Source organism: Mus caroli, unplaced genomic scaffold (assembly GCF_978045245.1).
Source record: "Mus caroli unplaced genomic scaffold, Mus_caroli_1 scaffold_13, whole genome shotgun sequence".
Classification (NCBI taxonomy): domain Eukaryota; kingdom Metazoa; phylum Chordata; class Mammalia; order Rodentia; family Muridae; genus Mus; species Mus caroli.
Window position 1 is genome coordinate 4,763,951 of NW_028227268.1, and position 21,849 is coordinate 4,785,799.

General features: G+C 53.3%; 1 protein-coding gene across 4 annotated transcripts in view; it reads right to left on the reverse strand.

The window, feature by feature from the left end:
- The window catches only part of Septin9 (septin 9), a 160,132-nt gene that overhangs the window by 77,310 nt on the left and 60,973 nt on the right, over positions 1–21,849 (reverse strand). The window contains exon 1 of one of the 4 annotated variants that reach the window (XM_021175473.3): positions 15,721–15,885. The exons of 2 other annotated variants lie outside the window; for them this stretch is intronic. In XM_021175473.3, the coding sequence (XP_021031132.1) occupies positions 15,721–15,775 (55 nt within the window). In that variant the 5' untranslated portion in view covers positions 15,776–15,885. Of the gene's footprint in view, positions 1–4,741; positions 4,837–15,720; positions 15,886–21,849 lie in introns of those variants that run through there. One more of the 4 variants, XM_029484177.2, reaches the window with a different exon arrangement.

Genomic DNA, 21,849 nt, shown 5'->3' on the forward strand with positions numbered 1-21,849 from the left:
GGCTTCCTGCTCCTCTCTCTCTCAGCCCACCACACTCCAATTCAGCTTCGCCTTACCCAGCACTGTGCACATCAGCGAGGCGGAGATGAGGTCCCCTCTTTGTCAAACCGTCCTCATGTGCAGTCTGGAAGCCCCAGCTCACACACACACACACATAAGAAAAGGACTTCAGGTAGCCACATACAGGGTCAGGAAGCCTCACTATGCCACAAACCCATCAGACGGGCATATAAGAAGCCTCTATCCAGACCTGATGGGGACCTGAGCCTACACCCGCCTCTGTGGGAGACCTGAGCCTACACCCACCTCTGTGGGCCTCCTACTTTCTTCTTCCAAAGCCTGCTGCCCCTCAAGGAGGCTAGCCCAGTGAAGGCCCTCTTTGTGTAAGTTTTAGATTCCTGCCTCCAACCTCCCACCGTGGCCCCCTCCTGCTTGGAGCCCCAGGGTCATTCCACACTAGCCATAAACATTTCAGGAGGCTGACTCCTTTTCTTCTCGGCTAAATTACAGCCATGGGACCTGAACACACCTGGAATCATCAGTTGCTGAAGAAACTGGCCTAAATTGTGAAGATGTCGGGCAGATATGAGGAAGAGCTTCCTGGTTTGGGGCGGGAAGGCCACAGGGTAGAGGAGGCTTCTCTCCCTAACACTGCGCAGAGATGGACCCAGAAGTATTTTGATTTTGTGTTTTGTTTATCAGGCAGGGTCTTACATTGCCAGGCTGCCCTCAAACTCACTCTGCAGCTAAGGCTGGCTTTGAATCCATACCTCCTGACTCTACTTCCCAAGCGATTGGAATATGGGCTTATGCCACCACATACATCCAGACGTGGATACGCAATGGATACAGACTCAGACAGGTCCCTGGAGGAAGGTCTGGATGCTCCTGGCCTTGGGGAGGGGAGGGGATCATGTGAACTTTGAGTCCCCTTAGGTTAAAGGTTCCCAATTAAATGGCAGCTGATGAAGGTGGGAGGCTGAAGACTTCAAAAGAAGAAAGAAAGAAAGAAAAGAAGAAGAAAGAAAAGAAAAAGAAAAAAAGAAAAGAACTTAGCCTGCAGCCCTTGTCACCCAGACTGTGAAGGTCAGAAGCCCCAGGCAAGGAGGCAAAGTTTCCTAGTTGTCCCAGTGGGACAGAAAGCCAAGAGTCCAACTTGAGGCCAACACCCAGCATACCCAACTGACCTTCTTGGTTTATCTCCTATTTGCTCCCCACCATCTAACTCGACAGAAGGTCCCCGACTCCCCAAACAAGGCTCTCCCATATTCTGAAGCTTCTCACGGGACCCATTTCCCATGATCCTCCAGCTGAAGTCTCCATGAAACCTTGTCAGGCAGCCTGCCGATAGGATGCAGCAGGCCTGTCTGGGACCTCCCTCCCCACCCAGCATGGTAAGCCTGGGTGCTTTCCTGGGGACCAGGAAGACCCAGAGCTCCTGAGAAAGACGTGGGTGAGTGTCTTCTCAGCACGGAGCAGAGTTGCTAGGCACGGGTCAGTTCTCAGGATTCAGTTCCCTGGCTCAGTTATTCTCTCCTCCATCATAAACCCAGTCATTAGTACATGCATAGTGACCAGTCCTGACCTGCCTGAGTAGAGAGATACCCTCCCCCCCCTCCCTCTACACACCATGGGAAAAATCTCAAAGGCACTTTAAAAGTGGCAAGAAAAAAATAAAGAAGAAGCGGCATTTAATACCAGGGGCCACTCGGCCCAGTGGGGCCCTCCATTAATCACACGAGCCATCTTGGAGTGCCAGATGGAGCTGTGCTGTGGCCTGAGGCCCAGGCAGATATGAGCTATGGCCTAATTACAGGGCACAGTGACCCCAGGGGGCAGAGTTCAGGCTCCGGTCAGAGCAGCACCCAGGAGCCAGGAGAGGGGTCAGAGGCCAGTTCTTGACAGTCAGACCCAATGTTCACCCAGCTGCCTGGAGGTGGGGACAGAGCCTCAGGGACCACACTGCTCTGCCTGGGCCTGGTCCGCCTTGCTTAGGTTCCACTGAGCCTGAGAATGGCGTTGGCTTATTCTCTGTTTAGCCTCAAAGACTTGGCAAAGGAGGTTCACGGAACACTGTTCTCATAGCTGGACGCTGAGAAAATTCTAGAAGAAGCTACTCAGGGCTTGCTGTGAGGAGAGGAGGACTCTCCTGTCTGTGACTCCCTGGGGTTCCCCTTTGTCAGCAAAGCAGCTGCTACTCCACGAAGCACCCTTGAACTTAAGCAGCTTGGAACCTTGTGCCAGCTGGCCATAGTCTAGGTTCTCCACACTTACCAGCTCTCGGGTAGGGCCGGGGCTCAGGGAAGGGAGGAAGAGCTGGGACCAGAGGGGTCTACAGGGAAGCAGCTCTGGGAGAGGGGACAAAGGGAAGGAAGAGAGAAGGTGGGTTCACCTGGAGAGCATCCTTCCACATGACAGGCGCAGGAGGCGGCTAAAGTCTCTCACCAAATGTCCAGCTCTCAGGTCCACCACAACTGATCCACTACCTTGTTCGCCCACTTCGAGACTTGGACCACGTCAGAGTCAGTGATACAGGAAGCAGGGGTATAGGGGACAGAGCCTTGGACCTTTTGCTTCTCCCAACGTGCAGCCCATCAAACAGCCAAGAAACAGGAACTGTGCCATGCTTATCAAACAGACATGGAAGCAAGCAGTCACTCAAGACATACAACCAGGGACATCCAGTTTCTTGATGCCACTACCACCACCGTCACCACTCACCACCACCACAGTCGGCTATGGCTCAATACATCCCGCAGAGATCAGAATCCTAGGTATCCAGGAAGGCCTTTGCAAGAGCCTTTAGGGATCTCAAGATAATATCATCCTGGGTTTAGAGCAGGCAGACAGAAAAGAAGAATAAGGGCTGCTGAGAGGGCTCCGTGGGTAAAGGGGCTTGCTGCTAAGCCTGAGGACCTGAGTTTGATTCCCAGGTCCTGCATGGTAGAGAGAACCAGCTATCACAGGCTTTCCTCTAACACAGCAGAGGCATGTACATGCACACACATGCAAGTACATACAGGAAAGGAACCAAGGGAGAGAGGGCGGGAGGGAGGCAGAGACTGAAGCAAAGGCGGAGGACACGCCTACACAGCAAGGCCATCTAGGGCCACCGTGACTGGAAGAGGACAGATTTCTGTGACAGGCTTTCCCTCTCAGTGGTGAGGACCCTGCCCCACAGAGCCCTGAAGCTGCACTTGTGGCTTCCAGTGCTGTTTCTGGCCCAGCAGACCCAAGCACCTGCAATCCCTGCTGCTGACCTTTTCTTAGGTCTCCCGGGACCGATCCGATCCGGCCTGGCCTGTGTCTCACGCATTTGTTCTGTCTGTCTGCTCGGCCTCAACACTCAATCAGTCCCAGCTCCGCTCTGAGGCTCCCAACTGTCTTCCTGAGTATTCCATCATCCGACACCGAAGGTTTCAGGAGAATGTCCCTCTGTTGAGACAAGACCTCTCCTCTCCCCACAGGCGGGCACTATGCCCCTAATATGGGCGGGAGAGGGACTCATTATCCCTGGCTCCCTAGCAGAGTCTCCCCTCTTCTGTGCAGGCAGCAAAGCACCTCAGCACCTGACCCACCTCTCGTGATGCACCTCACCCAGGCCTCAAGCACAGCACAGAGGGCCCCTCAATCTGTTTACACTAATAACAGAAACACTGAAGAGCTGTTTACAGTAAATACTAACCTTAGGTGCCAGAGAGGCATCTGGCTGAGCCAGGACCTCCAGTCCACAGCCCAGAGCCCAGCAGTTTAGCCCCTGACCTCTGACCTGTCAGGCACCAAGCAGCTGGGGACCTGGGGATGTGAGGCTGCAAGAAGCCTCCTCCCAGACACTGCCTTGGAGTTTCTGCCTCAGCAGGGACCAGGCCCACCAGCCTGAAGCCCCCCCCAAGGGGGTGTTGGGGAGGTGTGGAGACAGGAAGGAAGACTGGAGGATGGGTGCACTGTTTGTGGAGTTCCTTGTGGTCTCAGGCCTGCTGGCCCATTCTTTTCTCAGCTAAAAAAACCCTGAAGTTTCAGCCTCATTCCTCCTCTGCCATCTGTGAACTGCCCAGAGCTGGTATGTGTGTGTGGTGTGTGGTCTGTGGTGTGTGTTTGTGTGTCTCTGTGTCTGATGTGTGTCTGTCTGTGTGGTACATGTGTGTCTGTGTTTGTGTCTATCTGTTTGGGTGGTGGGTGTGTGTGCATGTGTGTGCTGTATCTGTATGTGTGTGTTGCATGTGGTATGTGTGTCTGTCTGTGTGATATTTGTGTCTGTCTATCTATCTGTGTGTCCCTGTATGTGTGTGTGGTGTGTGTATGTATGTGTGGTGTATGTCTGTCTGTGTGTGGTATGTCTGTCTGTCTGTGTGTCTCTGTATGTGTGTGTGGTGTGTGTGTGACATACATGTGGTATGTTCTGTCTCTCTGTGTATGTGGTGTGTGTGTGTATGTGTGGTGTATGTCTGACTGTGTGGTACGTGTGTCTGTCTGTCTGTCTGTCTGTGTGTCTCTGTATGGTATGTGTATGTGTATGTGTGTGTGACACACAAGTGGTATGTTCTTGTTTCTGTGTATGTGGTGTGTGTATGTGTGTGTATCTATGTCTGTGTCTCTCTGTGTTTATGGTGTATGTTTGGTGTAGTGTGGTGTGTGTTGTAAATGTGTGGTCTGTGGTGTGTGTGTGGAAAGGCCCTTCCATTTCCTAGCAAAACACAAATATCTACAACCAGCTCAGGCGGCTTCTTGCTCCTGAACTAACCTGGTCCAGCAACTGTGGAGTTCAACACAGGCTCAGCAGAGACGGACACAGAGGGTCAGCCCTGCACACTCTCCCAGGCCAAAATGGAAGATGTTAACTCTGACCACATTCCTTGTGGTACAAACTATGCCTGCAGAGGTGACTCCCAGCAGCCCTCACTGCTGGACAAAGGTGAAGCACACCGCGCTGCACTTAACCCTGAACTGGCAGGATCAGGCCTGGCAGGGTCGGGCCTGGCAGGGTCACGCCCGTCTCTGGCACCCTGGCTTCGCTACTTGGGACTGGACTCCCTTCTCAGACCTCTGAGCCCTCGATCTCCAAATGGAAAGAGAAGTTTGAGTAAAGCTATTTTTCCTTTTGAAAATTAACTTTAAAAATAACAGCTACGGCCTTTTTCCTGACTATAAACACCATCTAAGCACGAGGCAGAAAATGTGAAGAAAAAAGAAGGAAATATAATCCCACAAGACAGATAACCTCTGTCAGAATCTTGACAAACATCCTTCCATGCTGCTGTGACGGCATGCATAACAGATCTCACTCCCAACAGTGGCACTGCCTTCTGCTTCTCCAGGTAGCAGGGTGACCAAGACTGCCCACATTCCTGAGACCTTTTTCTTGAATTCTCTAAGTTCTAATCTTCTGATTCTAGATGGGCATTTGGCTGCTCCAACCATTCATCAGAACAGCCCCCAAAACATAAAGCGTAGACCATCAGCCCCAGTCAGAGAAGGGAGGACCTGGACACCCAGGATCTTTCTGAGGGGTGGCATTTGGGGACCCCCCTTCTGTGGGTTCACAAGCCTCAGTTTCCTCACCTACCTCCTGTAATCCTATAAGATGTAAACCACGTGGGCCACACTATTCTGGAAATAGCCCTCCCTGAAAGTACCCCAGAGCTGCCAGCCCAGCAGCCCGCCCTATCCCCGGCTTCCCAGCAGTCACCCAAGGACAATGTCCAGCTTCAGCTGCCACTGCCCCCAATAGCTAAGTCCCCAGGCAACCACAGACTGAAGGACACCCAGGACTAAGCTACCTGCGGGGCTGCCAGGGACAAAGAGTGCATGTGAGTCACAAGGTCTCCAAAACTGCCCAAGGCCCACAGCCAGAGCCTGAATAGGGAAAAAGAAATTGGCTTCATGTCCCTACTGCAGGAAACTCCTCACAGCGCAGCACACACGCCCATCCTCCAAGCCACTGCCAGCTTCCTCCGGCTGACAGTCACCATCCAGGGAGCAAGAGCCTGGCTAACCCATTGTCCTCTCTGTACTGCTGCCGGCCCAGTATCCCCAAATCTCTCAAGTCAGCACTGGCTGGGTACTTCCCACACACTCTCAATCCTCAGACTCGTGTGTGTGTGTGTGTGTGTGTGTGTGTGTGTGACACAGGTGATAAGTTCATAGAAGGAAGACGAGAAACTCGAAACACTTTTTTAATTAAAGAAAGAAAACAAAAAAACCATGCCTCCCTTTCCGTTTCCAGATCTTCATTTTTCTGTCTTGTAATAACGAACACCAGATAGGGGACAATGTGGTCCCTTTAGGCCTAAAGTAGAGCCAGGAAAATCTGTCCACTTTCACAGCGGATGGGAAACTGGGGCACAGAAAGGAAGATGTCTTGTCCAGGACTGTGGAGTGGGCTCTGTCCTCATGTCCACTGAGGCTTCTGTAAAAAGGCTCCAACCCCCCTGCTACACAGCTTGATGGGAGACCAGAGCTCCTATTTCACAGATGCAATTCTGGATTGAAGCAGACAGAGGCTGTCACTGCAGACCCTAGGCTCGGGGCCCCAGGTACCCCTACTCCCTACTGCCAAACTGACTGAGATTGCCATCACACTCGAGAACCTCGAGAACCAGGCAGACGAGAAAGGCAAACCAGACACCATGACAGTGGTGCCTAGCAGGGACTTAGCTGCGACAACCTGGGTCTGCAAGGTAGCACCTGCCCCTGCCCGCAGTTCAGCAGCAGGGTTCACCTGGCCACCCCAGACAGAAAGCCAAGCTGGATGGGAAGGAGGGCCTGTGAGCTACCGGAGACAGCTGGCAGGGCTGGGAAGTGGGTCAGAGACAAAGAACACACAAGTGGGACAGACAGACAGACAGACAGTCGCACCCACATGCACTCGTGCACCCCCTCCCAGCCAGCCCCACTCCTGACAGCTGGCTCCAGCACAGCTGTTTGCAGGAGCTTGCCTCTCTCATTTAAATACCAGCAGAGAGGTAAGTAAGAGAGCTGCATGCCCCAGCCTGACCTGATGATGTCCAAGGACGTGTTCCTCAGGTTAGAGAAGGGTTCCTATCCTGTCCCAAAGCCCAATTTCTCTGACCAGACCTGGCTTTCGAGATCCACCTTCTGCTGTACCAGGCCTGATGTGTGAAAATGAAAGAGCCAGTCTGCATTCACCTGGTGGCTGGGGGGGGGGGGGGTTGTAGTTAAGAAAGAAGGGAAGAAAGAAAAGAAGGAAAGAGAGAGGGGGAGGAAAGGAGAGAGAGGAGGAGGGAGGGAAGGAAGGAGGAAGGGAGAGAGGGAAGGAGGGAGGGATGGAAGGAAGAAAGGGAGGGAGGAAGGGAGGGAGGGAGGGAGGGAGGGAGGGAGGGAGGGAGGGAGGGAGGGAGGAAAGAAGGAAGCAAGCTGGTGGCTTTTCCTGGGATTTCATAGGGAGGGCAGGACTTGAAATTCACCACTGCACACATTCAGCTGCTTGTACTGTGGCTGGGGCTCCACACAAGGGGCCCCTCCCTCACCTCAGCTCTGTGAGACCCCTGGTTAGGAGGAAGGGCATAAAGCCTAGATCTCACAAGCAAGCAAAGTGTCGCCCCCCCGCCCCCCCACCCCCGTATTGGTGGAGGTCTCGGGCACCTCTGCATACACAAGTTTGCAGGAGCCGCAGAGAACTTGGGAGTTTCACTTTGCAATAAAGGAAAAACCCCATAACCCAATTAATTTTCAGAGAAGTCCAGCACTTGACCCATGACAGGGGACAGTGGACGGTGGACAGGGGAGCCAGGAAAACTTGTCCCTTTATACTGCCGATACTATCTGTCTCTAGGGGACAGAGGGCAGGAGCCTGGCCTTCCCTTCTCAGAGAAGCTGCCCACGCACATGGAAGGTGGGGCAGCGTCCCCCATCAGAGACTGCTTCCTGAACCCAGCGGGGTGACACTAAGTGTGGACTCCACCAGGATGCTGGCTGCTACAGTCTGGGGCCACTGCAAATCGGGGGAGAGGCCATTGCCCACAGTTGCTCCTGACTGCAGGTCTCTGGGGGCTCAGGCTGAACTTGCATAAGGTAGGATTGACAACTGATCACTCGCCACCGAAAAGAGGGGAGACAGAAACCACCATCGAGGACCTGCACTGACTCCCTCAGCTGCAGTTTCCCATAAGGAGGAGACCAGGCCTTGTCCTGGCCTGTCTGCAAACACCTGTGAGCCCTTCCTATCCCACACTGAAACCAGGAACTTGTTTGAAAGTCTGATACTTGGTTGCAGAAGTGAGACTTTTGTGAAAAGGGACAGAGAAGAAAGCCGGGTCCCACCCAGGCTGCAAAGGACAGCTATTCCCAATCCTCTCATTATGCGAGTTCAGACTCAGCCTCCAAGAGACCTGTGATCAGGAGCAGATGTGGGGCAGTGATCCCCCCATCCCCACCCCCACCCGCGCCCCCACTTGCAGTTAAAGGAGCAGACGGTCAGAGTTCAAGGTCTCACTGAAACCTTAAGACTCAGTCTTGGAGACACGAGAAGCTGAATGCACAGGAATAAGGCTGAACACTTAGGACCACAGCCCTTTAGTTCCTGGATTGTAGGCCAAAGAAGCCAGGGAAGTCTGAGGAGGGAGACTGAGTTAATTCCAGGACTGGCGACAGAGAAAAGAGCAAGTGGTGCTAGAGAGATGGCCCAGTGGTTAGAGCACGGGCTGCTCTTGCAGAGGGTCCGGGTTTGGTTCCCAGCACACACACGCGGCAGCTTCCCAACTGTCTGTAATTCCAGTTCCGGGAGATTTAATGCCCACTTCTGACCTCCTTGAGCATCAAGCATGCACGTAGTGCACATATAAACAGGCAGGCAAACACCCATACACACAAAATAAAAATAAATCTTTTAAGTTTTCCCCTCCCTTCCTGTCGCTCTCCCTCTTATGAAGAAGGGGGCTGGGGGGGGGGGGGAGAAAGAACACTTTACCTACTTTTGTGCCCCCCCCCATGTTCCCCAGAGAGCCAGGGCGCAGGCGGCGCTACATGTTTATATTTCCTAGCGGAAACAAGGTCATTCTGTCTCCTTCTGAAATTCTTGAGAATTAGCGGCACTCTTAAAACATGACAACAAACTTGAAGTTTCTAGAATATCTGTTGGTTCCCGACTGAATGGAGCCTCCGGGTTCTGTCCAGACCAAATTAAACGGCCAGGGCCCAGAAATGCCCTCAGGGCGTCTGGGGTGTCCAGGGCCAACAAGATGACAAATCCTTCAGCATCTGAGACTGTGATTTCAGAGAGTTCCATGAGTCTCCAAATTTGGGAAAACAAAACCAAAGAGCGCTTTAGAGAGAGAGCCGCCATTCCGCCAACTTTCCCCCGGGGGCTTGGTCAAGAGAAACTGCATGAATTCTCAATTCATTTTAGGGAGTGAATTTTCTGTCTGTGACCCCAGCACTCAAGAGGCTGAGGCAGGAGGACTGCAGTGAGGCTGAGCCATACAGGGAGAGAACTCATCTCAACCATGCTATGCCCCTTTAAAAAAGATGAACTTGCCTAAAGTTTCCAGCTCTAGACCAGGACCCACCAAGTCCAGGCTGCCCAGTGTCCTTCCTCCAGCCACTGCTCACAGCAGAAGGGACAGACCATAAGCAACACTGTCATGGGAGCCTGAGCACAGAAGAGAGTGCCTAGGCCAGTCTGGCAGAGAGGTACAACTCTGTCCTGGGTTTAGGTGTCAACACAGACCCTCTGAGTGGCAGGTTAGCCTCCCTGAGAGACAAAAGTGGGTGGTCACAGGAACTACAGTCAAGGCCCTGGCATGGCCGCTTCTGAAATGGAAGGTAGAGAGAGAAAAGGAGACCCCAGCTCTGTCCTCTCGGTACCAGGATGTCAGGCCCTGTCCCTCTGGAGGGGAAAGCAGAGGCCACAAGTCACCAGGTGGGAAACTCCCTGGCTTCTACACCAAGGGTGCACACGTTTGTGCTTCCCTTGGGAATGTCCATCCTGGCTGGTGGGAGGTGCTTTGAGTTCAGAAGCAGGTCATTGTGACTCTAAAGCACAGCCAGAACAAGACAAGTGTCCTCTTTGTCCAGGTACCAAGTCCCCCACAGTCCTCACTCCAGGCCCAGAGTCCCCTGGACCTTAAGGATATGAGGTGGAGGTGCATAGCTGATAGGTACCCGGGCCTAGCAAGCTGATAACATGGAACTTGGGCTTCTTGGCCCTTCTGGTCCCTATGGATGGGACAGTCACAGCTCAGAGCTGAGTCTGCACCATGCCACCTGGACAAGAAGGCTGAGGCCACTACGAACCTCTACTCACCTGGCCTCCCACCTCTCAGGCCTCCAGGCCCGCTTCACACTCCAGTCACCGGGTGCGTACCCTGTGGCTGTCAGCACTTGGTCCTGCAGATGGACATGCCATGTCCCTCACCTGTGACATTCTAGTGTGAGATACTGGGACAACCTCCCAGTTAGAAGGACTCTGAACCCATGTCACCCCGACCTCTATGGGGAATATGAGCCAGAGAGGAGGAGAGACTTCCCTGACCCTGTTTCATCTGAGTATCTGTTAAGGCCTGAGAGATTCCCAGGAGGGTTCTGTGGGTATCAAGTTCCTGGGACTTGCCATTATCATTGGCAACCCTGTTATCCAGTCTCGTCCCCACAGTGGGATCAGATGGGTTCTTGCCTGTGTGACCTTCTAGCACTGAGGATCTGTACGTCTTGTGCAAACATCACTCAGTTCTAACAGCAACCTCCAAACCCCACACAGCCAGTTCTATGCCCGGTAACTAGCTACTACCTATAACTCATAGAGTGCCGTCCGGAACCGGCACGGTGTCATTCACAACCCCACCGAGCTCTGGATGCGAGGGGTGAGTCTCTCAGCTCACTCTGAGCTGCACAGACAGTAGAGCGAGGTCACCCCACCCACCAGGTGCCCAGGGTGGTACCCATCACTCCCTGTAAGACCTCTCTCTATACAAACCCTGCCCCCTACCACCTTCTACCCCACTCCCACACTGCCCCTCCACCAGTGCATCCTTCAAACACCTCCTGAAATGTCACATGACCCAGGAAGGATTCCCGACTGATAACCCCCAAAGGGGATGTGCCCCACTTCTTGGTAGATATGTGGTCCAGGTAATCCGCAGTGGGGTGCTTACACACCTACTGTCCCCATCTAATGTCTAGTGAACTTGCTCACATGGGTACAACTGATGGGCACACCTAGTATACCAAGCTGAGATTACCAAAAGCTTTGGGATTATAAAAGAGGCCAGCTCCCAATTATTTTGTTTGTTTGTTTTTTGGAGACAGGGTTTCACTGTGTAGCCCTGACTGTCCTGGAACTCACTCTGTAGACCAGGCTGGCCTCGAACTCAGAAATCCACTTGTCTCTGCCTCGCATGTGCTAGGTAGGATTAAAAGTGTGAGGCCAGGGGCTGGTGAGATGGCTCAGTGGGTAAGAGCACCCGACTGCTCTTCCAGAGGTCCAGAGTTCAAATCCCAGCAACCACATGGTGGCTCACAACCATCCGTAACGAGATCTGGCGCCTTCTTCTGGAGTGTCTGAAGACAGCTACAGTGTACTTACATATAATAAATAAATAAATCTTAAAAAAAAAAAAAAAAAAAAGTGTGAGGCCAGCTCCTCTTCACTGCAGGAAGCCCTAGAATCTTGAATCCCCCTCAGCAGTGAGGCAATGATTCCCAGGAGCCAGGAGTGTATGCTGGAAATCTCAGAATTCATCACACAGAAGGCCCAAGGGCATTAATTAAGAGGCCAGGTCTACAGCTACCTGCAAGCAACAGGCCTTTCCTCTAGGGAACAAAGTGGCACCTGGGTTCAGCTATCACCACCACCTTGTCCCAGAGGTGTCTACATGACCCCTGATTTCTTGGTCACCTCTCTATAGAGGGGGAAAGGGACCACAGGCTGTTCAGGACCAGGTGCAGAAGAGCCTCCCTGGGACAGCGGAGAAAAGTCTTGCCACTCAGATTGGAGAGCCTGGGCTTCTGGGCCAGATCTGTTTCAACAAACATCAAGGACTCTCAGGATTGTTCTGGAGGTGTAAAACTGATTACAGCAGACGCTGGTGAGAAGAACAGGCCAGCGGCTGGCACTTGAAGAGGCTTTTGTTACACAAGGACCCAGCTTGTAACTGTGTTTGTGATAACAGATCTGGCCTCCATTCAGGAAGAACATACCATCCAGTTGCCCCACGCTTCTGCTGACCGGAAAAGGAGCAAGAAAGGGATGACTCCTTCAGTCACCCAGTCACAGACAGTGGTGGGTCTCAGAGTCACCTCGTGGGGGAGGGGTGGGTAGTACCGCTGACTCAAAACCCTTGATGCTGGGAAGTGGGAAAGTAGAAAATCAATTGCAGGCAGGTGAGAGATTATCAAGATTAAAATCTAAATCAGCATAGTAAGAGAGAAAGAGAGAGACCTTTGGCATCCCTAGGGAATGGGATGGGGGGGGGGGTTCCTTGAAAGGAAACCAAAGATAGATACTGGAACACAAGACGTTCATGTCTTTCAAGGGTCCTACCACCCCTCAGTCCCCAGGGATGGAAAAACCAAGTCTGAATCCCACCAAGACCTCCAGTTATGATCACAAGTGTGGCCTGTGCTTCAGATGGGGATGGGGTGGGGGGAGGGGACAGGATGGGGGATATATGGGGACAGCTGGAATAAAACAAATGGAAAATGAGAGGGGAAATGAGTGTCTGAGACAGTTGCGACCAGACTGAGACTCGAGCCCGGTTGGCACACCTACTCCAGCACACACAGCTCCAGGCCGGATCCACCAGCCCCACAGGCACACGGCACTGACCTGGGAATCCTAACCCATCATGAATCACTTCCCTCTGCCCTGTAGGGCAGGCTGTTCCTGCCTGGTACAGCTGCTAACTCCAAACCTCCTTGGGGGCAGGCAAGCAGGCTCTCTGCTATATTAAAAACAAACAAACAAACAAAACAAAGCAAAACAAAAAAACACCCCCAGAGCCCCAGAGATACACATGGCTCAGAGCCATCTGCCAGCCGGAGCTCCCTGGGGGGAGCACCTAGGTCCTTTGTGCTCCATCTCATGAGCCCATCTGTCCAGCCTCACAAAGAGGCTATGGGCCCCAGTGGCTGTAGCCAACTTGGCTCTTTTCTCCCTCCTCCAACTATCTGGCAGAGCCCCACACACCCCGCAGGAAGCCTGAGCAAAAACTGGGGGCTCCTCCAGCTGAGCCTGGCCAAGCTAGCATCAGGGAACACCTGACCCTCTGTAGCTGGACCCCCTCTGAACACTCACTGTAAACTGGTCCCTGCATGGCCCAACTTCCTAGCAGTCTCATCCTGAAATCTCAGCTCCTTGCTCTGGACAGAAGGCCCTCTTCTTTCCCTGTCACAATCAGAGCTCTCCTTTGCCTCAAGGTCTTGTCTCCCTCTTCCCAAATTCTCCCTGCAAGTCTCTTACTACTTTTCCTGCCTGGATTCAGACTGTCAGCTTCTCTCACCCATGCTAGGCTGGGTCATACTCTCTCCACATCCCTTTTATCTGCCTAGCTGCCCAACCCCCCACTCCCTTTTTGCACATCAACTCAACTCTGTATTTCTAGGACACTTACTTAGGAGGTCACTTTTCCGGTCGTTTATACAAAGCACAAAGCTTCTCTTGCATACACGTGCCACACACACACACACACACACACACACACACACACACTTTCACTAGTGATAGCCTGGGCTAATAATCTCTGGGGACTCAAAGCCCTGATTCCATTCCCCAGCTGAGCTTTTCAGAGTTCACAGTAGGAAGACTGGCACGCAGGAGGGCAGCATGCTCAGCAGGCCTGGCTTCCTCAAGACTGCCAACCTCTATACCAGGATGCTCTCAATGTGGCCATTGTCTCGAACTAAATTTGAGGGTCAAGAAGCTGGCTTGGGAGGCAGCCCAGTGAGGGCACGACTCAGCGAGTAAGGAGTTACACAGAGAAACCAAAGAGGCAGGGGCAGCTGGCCTCCACAACGCAGAGAGCCAGCTGCTGAGACCTTACAACCCCCAAACTTCTCCTCCCCAACAAGACTTCTGCAACATTCTGCAGAAACCCTGTCCCCAACTCCTTGGGGGATGAAAGCAGACACCCGAATGCCCCCTAGGTCCGAGCAGAGAGCAAACACAGAGACCAGAACCCGGAAAAGGTAGTGCCCACCCCAGGTCCTCCATCCCCCCTCATCCCCCCTCCTGCTCAGACCTTGCAGAGAAGGGAACTGATTGGCTGACTTTCAGATACACTTCCAGGAGAATGAAAGGCCCCAGGGCAAAGGAGAGTTGCACAGAGGGGCAACCCAAGGAGCTAGGACAGTCCCTAGGGCATGCAGAAGGCTCAACAGCATGGAACAGGTCTGGGGAGACCTTAAAATAGACATGGACTCCAAGAGATCCAGGTGGTTGGGGGCACAAAATCTCCTAAGTAGCGACTATGCCTTGATTCAGCACAGATACTTGCTCCCACCACTGAGGTGACCAAGTGGGTATGATATTCCAGGCTCCTCACAGACTGTACCTGCCAATACACAACGCATCAGCAGCCACCCGCGCTCCCCCCCATCCTGACACATAGCTAATCACCTAACTCAGAGATAAGACTGACCTCAGGTGGGCCCAGGACAAACCCCCTGGTTCTAGTCATGGGGCCTGGAGCACCCCCAACTGGTCACTTGAAGAGCCTGAAACCTGGCCGTCTTTAACTATATGGAGCCCTTCCTCCCTCGCTCACAGCCCACCAGAGGGCTCTGCCTAAGGCTGCCTGAGAGCCCCTCAGAGGGGCGGGGGCTCCGGGCCCGGCAGAGTGAGGCCCGCCCCTCGGAAACCCAGCCCCAGACGCGCGCGGGACACCATTGTGTAAGCCTCCCTTTCCACTGGCTTTATTTACTCCGGAGGGGGACGCAGGACGAGGGGCCACGGCACCGGCAGTGGCAGTCACGAGGCCTCTGGAAAGCCCGCGCATGCAAGCCCAGGGCGGAGATGGAAGGCCCACCCTTGGAGGAAACGGCCCCCAAGTATCTTTGCACTTTGTAAACTCAGGACAAGAGTTCTGTCCTTGTGTGAGCGCACAGGCCCCCTCTCTCCCAAGGCTCTTCTCTCTCTGATGGATAAAGATGTCCCAGGCCTGGATCGTGGGTATTGGACATCCCACCCTGGACCCTGAGACTCGCCGGGCTGGGATCCCCTCGGATGCATGGGGCCTGCGGGCCGATCAACTTGGCAGCCCTTGCCAGCCCCGGGACTGGGCTCAGCCCCAACCCCGGAGCTGGCGTGGGGGAGGGGAGGAGGTCCACCCTGAGGATTCGGCCTCCCACTGGATCCGAGGAGGGGAACTAACTCCCACGCTGGTGAGAGCTGAGGGCGAGCACCAAAAGAAGAAAACCCACTGCTTTTCAGAGTGGAATTGCGCTCCTGGGGTTGTTCCCAAGAAGTCAAGCCCGCCCTCGAGGAGACGACAGTCCCAGAGCAAACACAAACAACAATAAAAAGACGAACAACCCAGAGGCAGCATGAACCTGGGATCCCCAGGGGGCGCGTGGCCCCCAACTATAGAGTCTATCGTCTACAGGACCCCTTAATGGGGCTCTCCAACTAGGCAATGAGGGGTCTGGGGCGCAGAGCCCCAGGGTGAGCAAACCCGGGTCTTGCCTCTCCCGTGCTCATCCCGTCCCGTCTCAGGCCCGCCTGGAGGTTCCTGCCCAGCTCGCCAAGCAACCGCTGGGTCGGGCACCCACCTTCAAAGTCTGAAATGATCCCGTCCAGCTGTGCGTTGACCGCAGGGTCGGACATGGTGGCTGGTGCGCAGGGAGTCCCGAGGAGACCGGGCCCTGCGCGCTCCCGCTCCCGGTGCAGAGCTGGCCGCCGGAGCCCCTCGGCCCCCACGGTCGGCTGAATGAATGGGGGAGGAAGGCGGGCGCCGGCCCCTCCCCAAGCACCCGGGCCCCCGCCCCGCCCCCGCCTCCCGGCTGGATCAGGTTCCCGCACCCCAGCCGGCCTCCGCGACTCGGCACTGGCTGTTGCGCCCGCCTGTCAAAACTGGGCCTGGAGGGGATGGAACCAGAGCTGCTTCTACAGGGACTGCAGAGTCCCAGGCACACGACCTGGGCTCCCCCCCCTTCTCCCTTCCTGGCGGGTGCCCAGGGGACCGCGACAGACACGGCCTCGGCCCCTCCCCCTCACGCCCCTCCGCGGCCAGATGTGGGCGGATGTAGAGGATGTGGAGGCCGGGCCACAGCAGCCGGCGGGCGCCGAGGGGGACAAGATTCCTCCCCTTCCCTGGGCGCAGTGCTCTTGCTGCCCGAGGTTTTATTTACGCAGCCAAAGTTCCTGAGTGCCTCCTTCGCATATAAGCACGGGGCCTGCAAGGGTTAAGCTGTAGCGCTAGGCTAGTGTGGGTCTGCAGGACCCTAGACGGTTCACTACAGAGATGAGGGTCCCGGGAGTTCTCAGCATCCACACGTCGAGGACTGCTACCCCCTTGTGCCCCCGGGGGTCGCTGCTGCACCCTTTGGGTAGGTGCTACGGAAGGGATAGGGCAGGGAGAGGTGGCCCTTCTGAAGAATCGTTGCAACACCCCTCCCCCCTTCCACTGTATGGGCTTCCTGAGTACAGAGAGTGGACCACGACCTTCCCTCCAGAAGAGAGAAACCATAGTTCCTAACATCAGAAGGAAGGAAGAAGGCTGGTCCTGGGCTCCTTCTACATCAGTGGGTACCCACAGCCTAGCCTTTCTCGTCCAAGTAGCCTTCACACTTCAGACATCCACCGGGCAAGCAGATAAAACCACCACGGGGCTATACTGAAACAACAAACACTAGTTACTAGGAAGGGTCCCCAGGGATTGGGGGTGGGGGGAGGCGGTGTTCACCACTTCCTGGATGAGCCAAGTCTCCTGCCTGCTGGGCACTGCCTTAGACCTGGGACCTCTCTGTTCAATCAGGGCTGCATGGATTCATAGCTGGGGACAAGTCCCTGCAGAATGGGCGAGAAACTCATCCCCTGGTGCTCAGTGTGAGTATCTGAGCTGTCCTGGGTCTGGGTCTGCTCTCTCCCTATTCCACCATTCTCAGTGAGGGAAGAACAGTGCTGAGACCTGCAGAGGCTGGTGAGGCTGCAGAGGAGAGGAGAAGCCTGGGCTAGGTTTGGTGAGACTTTTTTTTTTTAAGCTGCTGGAATAGAGTCCTTCCTATTTCAGAAAATGTGCCCCTCCCTCCCTCCCTCATGCCTCAGATGGTTTAAAAACTATTTTCAACCAAGTGAGCTTTTGGGCTTGGGAAGTGCAAAGCCACGGCCATTTTAGATGCACCGGCACCCCCATCCTTCTGGAAGCCTTACTTCAGGAGCAGTGGGCACCCCTGATGGCTTCTGTCAGGGTCTCAGCCTGCCTGGCAGTCTGACTATCACCAGGTCACCTGCCTATCCCACATTTGGGGGATTTCAGGATCCAATCTAAGAAGCTGAGGCCCTTACCACAAAGCCCTGGGAAGATGCCGGGTCCCTGGGACAGCGTCCAACCTGAGTGGGCGTTGTTCATTGGTGTTTCTTATAAAAAGCACCTGGTACACAGAGACACACCCGAGCGATTGTTCTCCCCAGGGCAAGTGCAGATTAGCAGAGACACAGCGCATTGTTGCTCAGCCTGTATCCAGGCAGAGGAGCCAAGCACACCACAGTGTTCCAATGGAGAGCCCAGCCAGGGTGCAGGCTTCAAGGAGTTCTCCCCGCCCCCGGGGACTCCATGGGACAATAGAAGTGGGTGCTGACCAACCCAGCCCTCTGCTTCCCTTCCACACTGTAACCACTCCGTCCGAAGTACCAGCCTGGGAACCTGCTAAATGCCCAGGCTCCTCCATCAGCAAAGCCAAGGCAGGTTTGGCCATCCTCCCAATAGGAAGTTCACCCTTGTGTCTCTTTTCTTTCGGTCCCATGAGGACAATGGGAAACAGCAGGGTACCTCCCTTCTCCTCGCCATAATTACCTTCTGCAAACTCCAGGATAACCCAACTGCCACTTGGCTTTGAACCAGTCCCACCCACCCCCAGCCCCCTCAGCCCCTCTCATCATCCCAGCTGTCCTGGATTACATGTGGTGGCTGTGGCATTCTGGGACTTTCATTAGGTTAGGTGGTCACCCAACTCCCTCTCTATAGTCTTGGGCTCTGGCCTTGAATTTAGCTGAAGAAAGAACTGTAGGGCTCAGAGTTCTGTAATCCATGCTTCAAGGAGAGGATGTTGTGCTCCAAGCGAAACTCTCCAGAAGGCCTGCCTGCTTGTGGGTGTGCCACAGCTCCCGTCCACCCCAAAGAGATAACATGATTACTGGATGCTCACAACGAGACCAGACCTAGCCTAAGGGTCTGTGCTACAGGTGGGCAGATGAGGTTCCCTGGGATCAGCATGTGTCCTGGACTCAAAGGCCAGATAACAGATAGAGAAGAAGTCAGAGACAAACACCCTCTGAAGTCAGAAGCAGCCACCGAAGAGCAGCAGCCAGAGGCCAAAATTCAACCTAGAGCCTCAGGGGCAGGCTCTCCTCTCTGGAACCATATGGCACACATCCCTGCAGACCCTGTAACATGTGTGGCATAGAACACTTCTATTGTGCTGTGAAGCCAGCCAATGTATGGCAGTTAGTTCAGCCAGACCTAAGCTCACACCATCAAGTCAAAGAGTCTTAGGACAAAGCTGCCTATGAGGCCACCTGGTGACCTGGTGACCCTGGTGAACTGGACTGGTCCAGCAGCTCACTGTCTTGGGGGAGGGGCTAAGGACCTGAGTCTAGCCGACTTGCAGAGCCAGAAATACAGTCAGACTTTTCTTTTTTCTTTTGGTTTTTTTTTTCCTTTTGAACATTGGAAGAAATGGGCTAGAAGAGGAAGCCCATAGGTTCAGCCCTGGGGAATGGAGCATAAAAAGCCTGGGAAAGAGGGTGCAGGAAGGACTTGCGGAAACAGCCGCTTGGCTTGCACATCAGGATCCCTGACCCCTGAGCCCAGGTACAGCCTCAGCAGGAAGCGACTCAGCAGTGGGGGTGGCCTCTTCAGGGAGGCTGTGGCTCCCTGCCCGGCACTTTGGACAGGATGCTCCAGTCAGTGAGTGACAAGACCAGCCCCCTCATAATATAGTCAAGGGTAGAACCCAATGGCTCAACTCTGTGGGCCTGTATACACTATATATACATTGTATATGCCATATATACTATATTTATGCTATATACTATATATACACCTATATACTATATATTGTGCATATACCATATACACACATATATATTATATATATACTACACACATACTGTACACATTGTATATGAATTCCATACATACAATATATGCTGTGTGCACTACTACATATACACTGTATATACCATATATATTATATATGTCATATATACAATATATAAACCTATGTACTATATAGTGTATATGCTATATATGTGTGTATGCACTATATGTGTACTGTATATATACTGTATATATTGTATATACATTCCATACACTGCATATACACTACATATACACTGTATACAAGGTACAGTGCAATTGAACTGTAGAATCCTCCCCAGCCCCTAAGCTGTAGAAGTCACCATCCTGGCAAAATGGAGCTACTGTGGCCTCCCTAGATGTTCAAGCCACGTATCTGCTAATCCTCCTGCATTCCCTTCCCTTCATCCTCAACATCAAAACAGCTGGCCAGTGTACCCCAAACTAACTGGGGACCAGGCTAAGCACCTTTCTCTAGTATCTAGCTGGATGCTATTTAACAGCGGCAATCTAAGGGTTAAAATAACATTTAGGACCTGACCCTTTTGCCTACAAGACAGTGGTTGAGTTCACTGGCTGCTTTCCAGAGGACCTGGGTTCAATCCGCAGCACCTACAGTGTAGCTCACAACTGTCTGTGACTCCGGCTCTCTCACACCCATGCACATCAAACTAAATGAGTTATTTTTTAAGGAGTCTTGCTTATATTACTTTAAGTAACTCATTTATTTTAAATTATGTTTATGAATTGTGTGTGTGTGCGCACACACATGTGCACAGCATGAATACGGAGGTCAGAGGACAGCTTGTGGGAGTCAGCTCTCTCCTGCTACCATGCAGATGTGAGGATTGAACACAGATCATCAGGCTTGGCAGCAAGCATCTTTCTTAGCTGGCTGAACCATATCGCTGGCTATATATACATCATCGGCTTTTTAGGCAGGGTCTCACTGTGCATCACAGGTTGGCCTGGAACTCACTCTGTAGCCCAGCCTGTCCCCAGGCTGTGACAATCATCCCAGTGTATGGACACAGTAAAGCTTACTCCACACACAGAAGCCACACTGACAAGGCTTCTGGGCTCACTGTTGCAATCACATCCAATCTCCAGTGAACGTGAAGACAAATGCGTGTTTGCACTGCTGCCCTTGGTTCTTCCGGGGGTCGACTCTGAAGTATGATGATGAGGTCATGTGATAATTCCATATAGCATCGTTTTAAACAATAACTCATATACTTCATTCCTTTCTAACTTGTTTTATGTATCGGAGTGTCGGCCTGCATGTACGTCTGTCTGTGCATGGCGAGCATGCAGGAGCCCACGGAGGTCAGGAGAAGGCATTAGATTCCCTGGAACTGGAGTCATGGATGGTGGTGAGAAGACCCAGGTCTTCTACAAGAGCTGTGATCATTCTTAACCACTGAGCCACCATTCCAGCTCCTGTAGTTTATTCCTAATTTAACCAGTTCCTCTAGTTCCTATAGAAGTAGCTAATGTTAGTTACATTGTCTATATAGAATTTAATAGCAGCTTCTCCAGATTTCTCACCAACCCCCATCCTCTTACTGTGTTGGCTCCTCCCTCTCCCATGCTCTCCCCACCCCCACCCCACCCCCACCCGGGCTCCTGACTGACCACCCACTTTCCTCCTCCAGACACTCCAGGCTTCCAGGCTTAGGTCAGATGTCCCCTGGGCCTCACTCACACTGAACAAACCCCTCACTGCCTCCTCCAGCTGCTCGGGCCTCAGCCATGCACTAAGTTCACCGGCCTCTTCTCTGTTCCTCATGATGCCTCCTGCCCCAGGACGTTTGTACCAGCTATCTCCTCCACCAGGACATCCCCGAATCTCTTCCCTATGGAGTTTGTAATTTCAGTCTCTGACAACAGAATGACCATCCACAGACACACACACCCCCAAAAAAAACCCTCAGATACAGTTGCTACCTCACCTCTAGACATGCTACTGGGACTCCCCAGCTCGAGTCCAGCCCACTGAATGATGGGACACAATTCCTTTTACTGGATGGTAGTATCCATGGACTCCTGATAGAGGAACTGGTCCAAACAGGCTTGAAGGGAGCGGAAGCTCTCCCATCACACTGAGACACCCCAGAAACTCTCCCATCACACTGAGACATCCCAGTTTAAAAATAATGCAGAAGCCAAGTGTGGTGGCGAACACCTTTAATCCCAGCACCCGGGGGGGGGGGGCACAGAAGCAGGCGGATTTCTGAGTTCGAGACCAGCCTGGTCTACAAAGTGAGTTCCAGGACAGCCAAGGCTACACAGAGAAACCCTGTCTGGAAAAACCAAAAATAAATAAATAAATAAATAATGCAGAAACACAGGCAGAGTCCTGCTCCCAGATGGGCCACTCCAGGGCCTTTCTGTCAGGGCTCTCTCCAAGCTTGGATGACCAAGTCTCCTGCAGGCCAGCCACTCTGAAACTCGCCCCGGGGCAGCCTCCTGATGGGCACAGCTGACAAATGTGAACGGGACCACAAAGGCCACGCCACCACCCACCCAAGACATAAGGCTTCCCTTCACAGAGCCACATGACTAATCTTCCTTAATTCCCAGTCCCCAGCTGGGCCTGCTT